The sequence below is a fragment of the Periophthalmus magnuspinnatus genome, chromosome 9 (genome assembly GCF_009829125.3).
Source record: "Periophthalmus magnuspinnatus isolate fPerMag1 chromosome 9, fPerMag1.2.pri, whole genome shotgun sequence".
Classification (NCBI taxonomy): domain Eukaryota; kingdom Metazoa; phylum Chordata; class Actinopteri; order Gobiiformes; family Gobiidae; genus Periophthalmus; species Periophthalmus magnuspinnatus.
In genome coordinates this window covers 5,487,780-5,500,710 of record NC_047134.1, presented here as the reverse complement: position 1 = coordinate 5,500,710, position 12,931 = coordinate 5,487,780, and the positions used below count along the sequence as shown (strand labels likewise).

At 39.4% G+C, this 12,931-nt stretch overlaps 1 protein-coding gene across 1 annotated transcript in view; it reads left to right on the top strand.

Annotated features, from left to right (window-relative positions):
* The window catches only part of aopep (aminopeptidase O (putative)), a 365,924-nt gene that overhangs the window by 171,557 nt on the left and 181,436 nt on the right, over positions 1-12,931 (top strand). Inside the window, exons 12-13 of the mRNA XM_055224341.1 lie at positions 4,586-4,693; positions 6,275-6,318. Coding sequence (XP_055080316.1) covers positions 4,586-4,693; positions 6,275-6,318 — 152 coding nt within the window. The remainder of the gene's footprint in view (positions 1-4,585; positions 4,694-6,274; positions 6,319-12,931) is intronic.

Sequence of the window (12,931 nt, the reverse complement as noted above, 5' to 3'; positions counted from 1 at the left end):
GGAGCATGGAAAATGGCAAAAATCAAGTAGTAAACATGCCCCGACATGGCAGTGAGTGGTGTCAAAAATTAGAACTCGACGAGCTCTAATTGTCACAAAAGACCCCGAGAAAAAATAACGAAAGACGACTATGGCCCCGCCCTAAAATGTACAGGAAGTCAGCCATATTGGATCAAACACAGGAATAACAAAAGTGCACACCATCGCATTCAGGACATTTTCTCGCACAGTTTTCATCACAAACACTTCAAATTTGGCAAAATCCCACTAAACCCATGTGTGATTAAAGATTATCAATTACATTTTGATTATGACTTTGGGTGTGGTCATGGTGAATTTTCAACAAAATCGCAAATTATGGAATATTTAAAAAAAAAAAAAAATTCTATTTCACACATTTTTTGTTGGGAAAATGCTAATACAGTGTTTATGCACATTTGTAAGCTGAACGCAATGATATGCAAATCAAGGCACTCTCTCACAAAATGGCTCTCTAGCGCCCTCTTCAAATTTCATTTTCAAAAATTCGTAGAAGACAATCGATTTGTCGTGGACTTGTGAAAAAATTCACAGGGGCCTTATTTGTGATGGGGCACAATGTGAGAAAGTCACATGACTGTAGCTGTTATGGTTTAGGAGAAAAATAATGGGTGGAAAAAAAATTTCCATTATTAGGCCCGAGCCTGGGACTCTCTCCCGGCGAGGGACTTATTAAAACTGCGTCCGGAGCGTGGAAAATGGCAAAAATCAAGTAGTAAACACGCCCCGACATGGCAGTGAGTGGTGTCAAAAATTAGAACTCGACGATCTCTAATTGTCACAAAAGACCACGAGAAAAAATAGCGAAAGACGACTCGGTAGCGCCACCTCAAACTTTGATTTTCATGGGGCCAATGGGAGCCCGACTCAGAAAAAAGTCAACATAAAAATTCGAAACTCACATAAAAAATTAGTACATGTCGGGACATGACAAAAATTATATTATGGCCCCACTCTAAAATGTACAGGAAGTCGGCCATATTGGATCAAACCCCTGAACAACAAAAGTGCACACCCTCGCATTCAGGACATTATCTCGCCCAGTTTTAATCACAAACACTTCAAATTTGGTCAAATCCCACTAAACCCATGTGTGATTAAAGATTATCAATTACATTTTGATTATGACTTCGAGTGTGGTCAGGGTGAATTTTCAACAAAATCGCAATTTTTGGAATATTTCAAAAAAATATTTCTATTTCACACATTTTTTGTTGGGAAAACGTTAATACAGCGTTTATGCACATTTGTGAGCTGAACGCAATGATATGCAAATCAAGGCACTCGCTCACAAAATGGCTCTCTAGCGCCCTCTTCAAATTTCATTTTCAAAAATTCATAGAAGACAAACGATTTGTCGTGGACGTGTGAAAGAATTCACAGCGGCCTTATTTGTGATGGGGCACAATGTGAGAAAGTCACATCACTGTAGCTGTTACGGTTTAGGAGAAAAATAATGGGTGGAAAAAAAATTTCCATTATTAGGCCCGAGCCTGGGACTCCGTCCCGGCGAGAGACTCATTTAAACCATGTCCGGAGCGTGGAAAATGGCAAAAATCAAGTAGTAAACACGCCCCGACATGGCAGTGAGTGGTGTCAAAAATTAGAACTCGACGATCTCTAATTGTCACAAAAGACCGCGAGAAAAAATAATGAAAGATGACTCAGTAGTGCCACCTCAAACTTTGATTTTCATGGGGCCAATGGGAGTCCGACTCAGAAAAAAGTGGACGTAAAAATCCGAAACTCACATCAAAAAATAGTACATGTCGGGGCATGACAAAAATGATATTATGGCCCCGCCCTAAAATGTACAGGAAGTTGGCCATATTGGAACAAACCCGGGAATGACAAAAGTGCACACCCTCACATTCAGGACATTTTCTCGCACAGTTTTAATCACAAACACTTCAAATTTGGTCAAATCCCACTAAACCCGTGTGTGATTAAAGTTTATCAATTACATTTTGATTATGACTTTGGGTGTGGTGAGGGTGAATTTTCAACAAAATAGCAATTTTTGGAATATTTCAAAAAAAATATTTCTCTTTCACACATTTTTTGTTGGGAAAACACTAATACAGCGTTTATGCACATTTGTGAGCTGAACGCAATGATATGCAAGTTAAGGCATTCTCTCACAAAATGGCTCTCTAGTGCCCTCTTCAAATTTCATTTTCAAAAATTCGTAGAAGACAAACGCTTTAACGTGGACGTGTGAAAAAAATCACAGGTGCCTTATTTGTGATGGGGCATAATGTGAGAAAGTCACATGACTGTAGCTGTTATGGTTTAGGAGAAAAATAATGGGTGGAAAATGCGTTTCCATTCTTCTTCTTATTATTATTATTTTGCTCGCGACTTTGAATTCACTTTTGACCCCCTGAACGTTAACGAAAAGTCAATTTTATTGAACCCAAAATTCAAGGTTGGTGAAATTTTTTTTATTTTGATGTTCAAAAAAATTTATGTTTCAAAATGACTCAATAGCGCCACCTCAAAATTTGAAATACATTGCGGCAATTAGAGACCTTTTTCATCGTAGACAAATGAAATTTGGTACAAACATAGAACATGTCAAGACAAGTACAAAATTATATTATGACCCCACCCTAAACCCTACAGGAAGTCGGCCACTGTGGGCGGAACCCCATTTTTTCAAAATTTTACCTCTCACGTTTGAATTTTTTGCGCCTCAGATTTTCATTCAAGAAACATGCAAATTGGTCAAAATGAACTAGACCCATGTGGGATTATAGGGAACTCTTTTGGAATTTATGGAAGTTATAAAATGTGGGTGTGGCCAACCTGCAAAGAAAAAAATAATTTTTTTGAAGTTGTTAATTGTGTGTAACTCAAAAACATGCAGTTTCCCATTTTTCGGCATTAATATACATTTTGTTCAAAATCTTGATCTGAGTGCATAGATATGCAATTTATACATATCAGATAATACATTACTCCACAGCGCCCCCTTGAAATTTTTAAATGGCACATAAAAAAATTACTTTGTCACAAACATTTGAAAATTGGCATGGACATCCCAATTCCGATACTGAACAAAAAAGTCAATGACACCATACCTCTATTTTGAAAGGTGTTGTCATGGCAACGTCTGACATTTCTCATTGAAATACATGGGTTTTGGTCAACAAGGATTAAAAATAATTACTGTGTCATAGACCATTGAAATTTGGTACACATATTCCTCTCATCATACTGAACAAAAAAGCCAATGAAGACATACTTGTATTTCCAACCGTGCAGGCGTGACAGTGTCATAAATGCTCCCATTGGAATGAATGGAGTAGTATTACTTAGTCGCTGATTTTGGGAGGAGGAGCGATGTAAGCGGGAACGAAAGGCAGGATCTCCGCGGTGGCGTGTATCCCGCGGTTGCAAGGGGTGGTGAGGGCCTTTATCACTGCTTGCAGTTTTAATTTATTTTGTATTTTTTATGACTGCATTGTCCATATTAAAGATACAGTGTGCAATTTTCTGGATCACCTGCATGAACAGAAATACAAAGTTAAAAACATACTTCGGAACTTTCTCCATGGGGATAGGAATGGAATATTACAGCCAAATTAACTACATAGCCTTGGAAACAAGCAGGATTAGGCCCTCCTCCAGGCCAAATAACTGTCATGTTTGTGGAAATGTAAGCCCTCAGAATAAGAACTTTTTTTTTTTTTTTTGCTGTAAAAACAACCCCAAAAAGCGTATATTTTAGTATATTTTGGCTAAAAAAGTTCCATACTGTGGTTTTAAATAGGTGGTATCCTGCAAAATTGTTTTTTTTAAGCTTTCTACCATTTTCTACCATGTTTCCCTCATTAAAGACATGCCTGAAGAGGTTTTAGATGTCATCCATGCATGTTTGAGTAATCTAGCAATCTCTCCCAGGCCCTATATGAACCCTCATTACTGTTAGCTGCAAGATTCTGTGCAAGGCTCCACCCACAAGCCTACGTCACCCATGCTCCCACATGACATTTCTCCATAAATATACAAAAACATGATAGAAAACTATAGATAGCAAACCTGTTGTGATGTGCAATAGTTTCATTAGTGGGATGCACGCTGATTGTATAATGATAGTGCTCTGAAGGAGGAGTGACTTAACACAGAGCGCAAAGGGAGGAGGAACTCAGAGCATCACAAATGAAAGTGAAACTTAAAAAACATGTTAATACGTTGTTTTGGATGAATATAACATTTTCAAAACAATAAAAGAAAACATGGTGATCTTAATATGTTATGTGTTATAGTTAATACCCCGTAGAAGTAAGAGACCCCTTCTTTAATACCCCATCAAATTAAAATACCCCCGGTTTAATACCCCATAGAAGTAAAACACCCCCTCTGTAATACCCCGTTGAAGTAAAACATCCCCTCTTTAATACCTCATAGAAGTAAAATATCCCCTCTTCAGTACCCCATAGAAGTAAAATACCCCCTCTTTAATGCCCCATAGAAGTAAAATACCTCCTCTTTAATGAATAGAATTAAGCTTGAGTGAAAGTTATATTATTTATATTTCCAGGGCTACTTCCTCCTCAAATTCCTGGCCAGTGAGGTCGGAGAGCAACAGTTCATCGATTTCTTCCAAGTGTTTGTGAAGAAATTCCACGGACAGCTCATCCTCTCTCAGGTAGGAGCGGCGGGAGCGACCTCATCTCCTCTCAATTAAGTTAACAGACCGTGTAGCATGTTGACTCGCAGCCATCCGAGAGTGCGTTAATAAAACTCTAGCTCCGATTTAAACCTCTTTAATATGACCTGTCTCTAAGGCATCGTGTTATTTCCATAAATTAATTGGGAGCTGTTTTACAATAGCTGAAGTGGCTACAGCTGGATGTGAGATTAGCGTGTTAGCTAATGCTAGGTCGTCTGGGGGCCTCGCAACTGATATTACACCTGGATGTTCCATTTGCGTGTTTGATATACGAGTGGGTGATATGCCAGAAAAAAATCATATATTAATGTCTCAAAATCTTGATCTCACAATTTCGATTTTATCCTGATCTATGACCATTATAAACTATATGCCATCTGCTGCCTCTGAGCCCTCCTGTGATTTGTCCAAATGGACCTGTCACTCATTCAAACCATGACAGTGGCTCATTTGGTGAGCAGTCCAATCCACTGACCCACAGGTTGTCAGTGTGATTCCAGCTCCCACAAATGAATGCTGCAGTTGTGTCCTTGGGCAAAGCACTTAACCCACCTCACTCCCAGTGTCTGCCTACACTGAATGGGTGTGTGTGAATGGGTGACTTGAAGGTGGAAAAGCACTATATAAAAATGTAACCATTTATCGAAGTGGTATCTGCTTGGCATTTTGAGTACTCGCTGATACCGATACCTGAAAAATTTACCGTACTGGAGCTTTTGCCTATACCAGTATCTGTATCAACAACCCTTGTAACTACACCACTACGTCTGAGTCATTCTCAATAAAATATTTGTTCATTATGAATTAAGTATTGTATTGGTGTACAAGGCTCTGCCCACAAGCCTATCACCCATGCTCCCACACGACAATTCTCCATAAATATACAAAAACATGATACAAAACTGTACACAACAAACAACGAAGTTAAATCTGTCAATTGGACAAATCTTGTAGGAGTGAAGACGTTTCGCTGCTCATCCAAGCCGCTCCTTCAGTTTTGGTCAGAATGCACAACAACTTCACAAACCTGATGTAATGTGCAGTAATTTCTTTAGTTGGAAGTATGCTGATTGTGCTGATAGTGCTTTGAAGGGGAAGTGACTTAGCATGGAGAGCAAAGGGAGGGGAGACTCAGAGCATATATATTCTTAACGTAAGACTAATCAGTGTGTTGTTATTAGAATGTGTTACCTAAAGGGTGATTTGGAGCTGGACAATACTTCATAAACTGTATAATTTCACAGTTATATAATTGTGTGGTCAGCTGCCATTACTTCTTAAATTGGTGCATTAGCCGTTAGCATATGCCCATTCCTCTGGACTTACATAACTGAGGAATCACACCTGGGCCTGTTTGTGTGGCGTGGGATGACTTCCACCTGGCTCCTGTTTCCTCGCCTCTAACCGCTGTCCATGCTTTAAATAATGGATCAAGTATAAACACCAATTGACCTTGGCCTCCTGTCTCCAGATCAGTTACGCCGTTCTGTTTCTTTGGCTCTGCTCCCGTGTCAGCTCATGCTAACATGCTTTTGTTTATGTCTCTATTTTGGACAGGACTTCCTGAAAATGGTGCTGTTTACTTTTCCTGACATTGAGAGGTAGGTACGTCACAATGATTAATGGCCATGGGCTAATTGCTTAATAATAAAACATGCCTCCTCCCAAAAATACTATGAGGAACTATGGAGCAATTAGAACAAGACATGAAAAAATTAATTTATATTTTCATTATTTCAGACAAAAATGGGTTGTGGGTTAAAGTAACCCATGGGTTAAAGTAAAGATGCCTGGCACTATAGTAGGCATTCTGGTTTTAAGACAATGTTCCCCCAGTTCCCCATAGTAATATAATGATAGATGTCATACAGCAGGGGTCCCCAACCTTTTTTGCACCATGGACCAGAATAATGTGTTTTATTTTCACGGACCGGCCTTCTATGCGTGGCAGATAAATATGGCAAAAATAAGTTAATTACATAAAAATACAACTCACCATACCGCTGCATCAGTGGGAGCCCTGCACTTGTTTCTTCTTTCCTTCTTGGTCACATTTGTTTCTTTAAAAAAACTCTAAATCTTATCTTTTAATTTCAGGTGCTTAGTCTCCATGTGCCAAAGTAGTTTTGAAGGTTTCATTCCATCATTTGCTTTTCCCACATATTATGCAGAGCGGACACACCACGTGAGAGTCACCTGTAGCAACAAACCCATATTTTAAGTAGGACTCCTGGTACTGTCTGTTAAATTTAGCTTTCTTTTTCTTGGAGGTCGTAGTCTCCTCTTCTGGCTCCTTTAGTTGGCCTTTTCCCCTTTGTTAAAAAGCTCTCCAAAGACTTTTGTTTTGGCTCATTTTCACTAGCTTGTCTGATGTGTTATACGTGATCGCGGACAAGAGCAGATAATATACTTGCCACTACATCAAATAGATTTCTGTGGCGATTTTCTATCAGGATTTTCATTACATATCTATGGCAGTAGTTCTTAACCTGGGTTCGATCGAACTGGCCCAATTCAACAAATGCACCCTTTGATGCGTCTATTGAAATACCTGCCCAACTTAAATGAGCCGTTTGAACGGCATAAAAACATAAAACAACATAAAAACGAAGAAAAGGAACAGACTTTGCTGTGAAAATGACATGAGAGTGGCACTTGCCAAGGTGAAGCCACGAGTTTCTGACCCGGTCTCTCAAAGGCAACAGCAGAAGCCACACTGATTTGCAGTAAATATTCATTATTATTCTAGCCTGATGGAAATTAGATGATGGGTGTGTGTTAAAATGTTAAAAATAATAAATAGCATAAATACAATAAGTTCATTATTGGAATACATAAGGTTAAAAATTAAAATAATTTCAGTGTGGTAGTATTAAAAAAGGTATGTATGTAATTTGTTGTGAGTTCATGCATTGTATTGGTTTCATTCTTTGAACACAGTGAGTGCACGATTCATTTTGTGCACCAGTAAAACATACATATGTCTTGAATATATATATATATATATATATATATATTTCAATAATCAAGGGTTCATGGGGGACTGGCAAAAGTTACGTTGGAGAAGACGCGGTCGCTGATAAATTATTTACTGTTTTTGTGCAGCCCGGTAGCAAATGTGTAACGACCGGTATCAGCCCCTGGCCAGGTGGTTGGGGACCACTGTCATAAAGGGTTTTCTTACTCATTTGCTGGAACACATCACTGCAATTCTGGCACTAATGAGCAGCTAAAACCACATTTTCTCTTATCTTGAGCAGCCCTAGAAGCATAGCCTATATATATCATTTTAATCATGTTGTCAAAAACTTGGGGGTGAAATTGGACAGTGATTTAAAATTTGACAAACAAATACACTCTGTGGTCAGAGCAAGCTTTTTTCAGCTCCGCCTCCTGGCGAAAGTGAAACCTTTCTTGAGCTGTGGTGACCTGGAGAAAGCCATCCACGCCTTTGTCAGCTCCCGCATAGACTATTGCAATGCTCTCTATGCAGGGATTAACCAAGCTGGACTTCACCGCTTACAGCTTGTGCAAAATGCTGCAGCTCGCCTCCTCACAAACAGTCGCAAACATGATCACATCACCCCTGTCCTGTACTCTTTGCACTGGCTTCCTGTCCACTTCAGAATTCATTTTAAAATTGTAATGTTTGTTTTTAATGCACTAAATGGTCTTGCACCTTCTTATCTATGTGACATTTTGACCCCTCACCAACCCAGCAGAACTCTACGATCTGCTGGGCAACATCTGCTGGAGGTCCCCCGGTCCCGGTGCAAACAGTGGGGCGATCGATCTTTTGCAGTGGCGGGTCCAAAACTCTGGAACTCACTGCCCACAGAGTTGCGTTCCATCTCTGACCTGCCTCTGTTTAAAGCCAAACTGAAAACTTATTTATTTAGAATGGCTTTCAGCACTTAGTGGCCCTGTGACTCTTTATTTTAATGATGTAATATGCTTTGTTGATTTGTATGAAGTTTATTGTTTTTAATTGTGTTTTTTAACGTTGTACAGCACTTTGGGCAGCCTGGGTTGTTAGAAGGTGCTATAGAAATAAAGTTTGATTGATTGATTGATATACAGAAGTGGACTAATTGAAAGTGACGTCACCCACAACATTCGGCACCAGTCAAATGAAGCTCATCAAGACTAGCAGTTATGTAATGTGGCCAGTTTGGAGCAGAGTTACATATTTGGAATACCGACCGCGAGTATCAAAGCAACCAAAGAACCAATCCAGAGCAAGGCAGTTGAAGTTGAATGCCCCTTCCCGCCCGCACCACTGGTTTAGCACAGAGCAGGCTCTTTGCAGGCTGGTCAATCAAATCTGTTCCTAATGCTAGCGGGATTGACCTCAGGGAAACACCAGGATCAATATGGGTTATGGGTATGGGTTAATATGAACATTTTAAGCCCAAAATGACGAGCTTGACAGCAGCAGTTATAGAGAGGGGCCACAGTTTTCAATACTGAAAAAGTGAATTGGAGACCAGAGTCGATGAAGCCAGAAGCGGTTACATCCTGACTTCTTATGTGGAACACAGCAGTTAGCAGGTTAGCTCTATCCATTTATGTATACAGTCTATGCCTGGAACCCATGAAGCAACAGTTGATAGAGTTGTTGCTATGTGTGTTTTGGTGGTGGCTAGAGAGGCTGATGGTGCAGATTGGCAGCCTTACTTCTGTCAGTCTGGCCTCGGGCAGCTGTGGTTACAATAGAATATGGAGTGACTGAATAATAGACAAAAAGTACTTTTAATAGACAAAAAGTACTTTTACCACAACTATCTATGGAGACTATCGCTAGACTATCGCTACCCCCACTCTCTGGAACTCACTACCTAAACCCCTCCGTGACTGCTCTGACCTCCCCACCTTAAATAAAGAAGTCAAAACTCACCTGTTTAAATTTGCTTTTAATGTTTGATTTTATGTTGTAAATTTTGTGATATTTTATTCTTCTATGTATTGTGAAGTGTCTTTGAATGTCTTGAAAAGCGCTATATAAATAAAATGTATTATTGTTATTATTAGAATGAATGAATAATCCAATGCAAAAACCTCAGAGAGTCTAATGTACTATATAAATCCATATAAATATCTGTATAAAACCAAAGCATTTTTGTTAGTACAATATTCTCAATGAAAGTATTTTCTAAATGCTTCTTGTTGGTGCCCTCGGCACAAAAACAGACCTGTTTATTCTGCAAAAACTTTAAATAGATTTTTCTCATTAATAACTTTAAACTTGGTGCCTCAACTCTGAAACAAAATAATGTTTTTTTTTTCTCATTAATTTCTGGGAGAATACAGGAAATTAGTTCTTGGGCGTGTGCTAATTTGACTTTGGCTCTGCTACAGTGAGTATGTCCCACTGTGAAAGCATGGTTCCCTAAAGCAGCAGCGCTCCCATCCACTCACAATAATCCAGTGTAAGTGGATATGGGCTACTCCCGCTCTCCTCTTTCTCTCCTCCTGCTCTCTTCCTGATCTCCTCCTGCTTTCCTCCTGCTCTATTCCTGCTCCCCCCCTCCGTCTTCTCCACTCTTTTCCTCTCTCCTCCTCCTCTCTTCTCCTTCTCTCCTTCTGCTCTACTCCTCCTGCTGCTCCCATTCTCCTCTACTCCTCCTCTCCTACTGCGCTCCTCCTCTCGTCATCCTCCTGCTCTCCTCCTATTCTCCTACCACTCTCTTTCTGCTCTCCTTCTCTTCTCCTCCTTTCCAATTTACTCTCCCTTTCTACAATTTACTCTCACTCCCTTCCACGCCTCATCATTCACGTCTCTCTTCCCTCTGATTGGCTCATTAACCTCCTCTTCAGCCTGACTTTTCAGTCCCTCTCCTCTCCGTCATTGTGGAAGTAGCAGTGCTCCACACCTCGTCCAAAGCACTCCTGATTACACTCAGTTTTCCGTGTCTGATGCTTATTTTTGTAAACAGCCGACCCCCGAGACAGAGCTAGCATTTTTAACTTCCCAGTTCTTTTATTGATTGCTCCTAACAGGAAACCAGCATTTTCCATGCATCAAACAGCTGTAGCGTCTCATCCAAACACCATTAAGGTAATAACCAACAGATTAAAACGGGATTAGTGGAGCAAGATGAAAATGCGAGTGGGACTTTCCTGCTTTGTGGAGGCCTAAGGCGCTTTTGTGTTTTAGTCTTATTACCCACAGTGTGACAGGTCAGGTGATGTTTTAAGTGCATTAAGGTTTTGTTTGCCACACAAGAAAGTATGCTAACATAATCCCCTCTAATCCGGCTACGCAGAGTCTCCATATCAGAGCAGCAGATGTTCCCTTATGAGCTGAACATGGGATTACATTCAGCCAGTATGCAAGTGATTTTTATTTGAGTCAATGGGTTTTGACTCTCTATTCTCCCTATGTCGATGTTTCTCAAACTGTGCTGAGCAAGTTCCTCTATCTGCTGTTCAGTTTGTGGGTTTAGAGTTCATTTTATCCACTTTTTGTCCTCCTTTGGGTCATTTCTTGTTTAGAAATACAGTGGGAATGATGTAGTCCATTTTTAGACCTGTTTAGTCCTAGATTAGCCCTGGAATAGTCTTATTATAGACCTGGTTTAGATCTGGTTTAGCCAGAAATAGGATACTTATTGGCAGTAAAACTAGTATCGAAACTAGATACTCATTTTTTGCTGGTATCGATGCTAGTCCCATTCACAGGACAGAAATGAAACTTTCTTAAATAGCTTTAGGATGATCTTGAGCTGTATCAGAACAAGCATAAGACACATAGACTAGTATAGACCCATGGACCACTATGGAACCTCGCTCTGAGGGATTACACAGATATAAAGCCACATGGGCATATAAAAGAAGGTACTACCATTAATGTGGAAAATCACAGAATATTGTTTACAGAAAGATTTTGTTTTTATTATCATCATGATATTGGAATCGGTATTGAGTATCCTTGAGTATCCTTAGTATCACAAATTGATAGTAATCAATGATTTCCTATACATTTTTTTAGCAATAACTTACCAAAGTAAACTGACTAAATCTATTTAAAATACTATAAATTCATAAGTTGTTTCCCCATTTACCTTTTTTGGCACCGCGCACTAAATGCAACTACACAATGTTTTCTTTGTGGTTGCACTGCCAGTTAAGTGGGAATGCCATTCATTTCAATGCAGAATTTTTAAAAGTTTTGCCGCTAAAATCTGATGTGAAATAGTTTGATTTGTGTAAAAATTTGGTCAAGTGACCAGTGAGCATAGCACTGATTCTCTGTAAAGCAGCTCTGTCCAGATAGAACTTATATAGGAGAAGTTCGGCCCCATGTAAAATAATACAATCCCAATGATGATGTTGGTGCCTACGGCAACTTCCGGCATAAACTACCCACAAAACACAAATGTGTAATGTTACAAAATGTTAGTTACAAACTCTGTGTCCGAATGTCACCCCCAGCCCATGCACTCTATCAGACTCTATAGACACACATTCACAGAGAGATTCAGACACACAGTTCACTATATTCAGGTAATTTGACTCTGCCGTTTGAGTGAAAAAAAACTTGATTTGTGTCATAAATAATCATCAGATTGGACTGGCAAAGTCTTCGTGGACTAATAATAATCATAAAAGTTTATGCCAAGATGGATCTCACGTAAATAAAATTTAAAAAATGCCTCGCACTGTCAAGTGCCTAACACTGGTAACTTTACACAGAAACAATTTATTTAAGAGTGTTTTATTCATAATCAGGGTCAACAGAGCGATAAACCAGCACTTCTATCTGCTTCATTTAGTTGTGCTATGTCCAAGTAAAGACCTGTTTTTTGTTTTTTTTTTAAGTCTCGCAATGTATTCTGGTCTATAGTTACCGGTCTAGTGACCAGCACTATACACTACATTGGTACAAGGCGCATTGTGGGAAATTTTTACCACACTACTTTTTCACTCACTGGACATTCAGACACCACAAAAAATGGTGTGACCCCGTAAATAGTGCCCCTGTAGGAATAGTGTGGAAATTCAGACACAACCAAGATTTGCTAAATTTCTCAATTTTGTTTGTGTTTAAAAGAACCCATTCATTCCACTGCAACTAATTTCTGCCTTGAACTCTTGTATCCATTCATAAACACATACCGTGGACCTAAGATTTCTTAAACGCCTTTGTATTTCCAGTCTGATTGTACCACTAGTGGAAAAACACTGTGAAAGAATCTATTTTCCTATTTAATT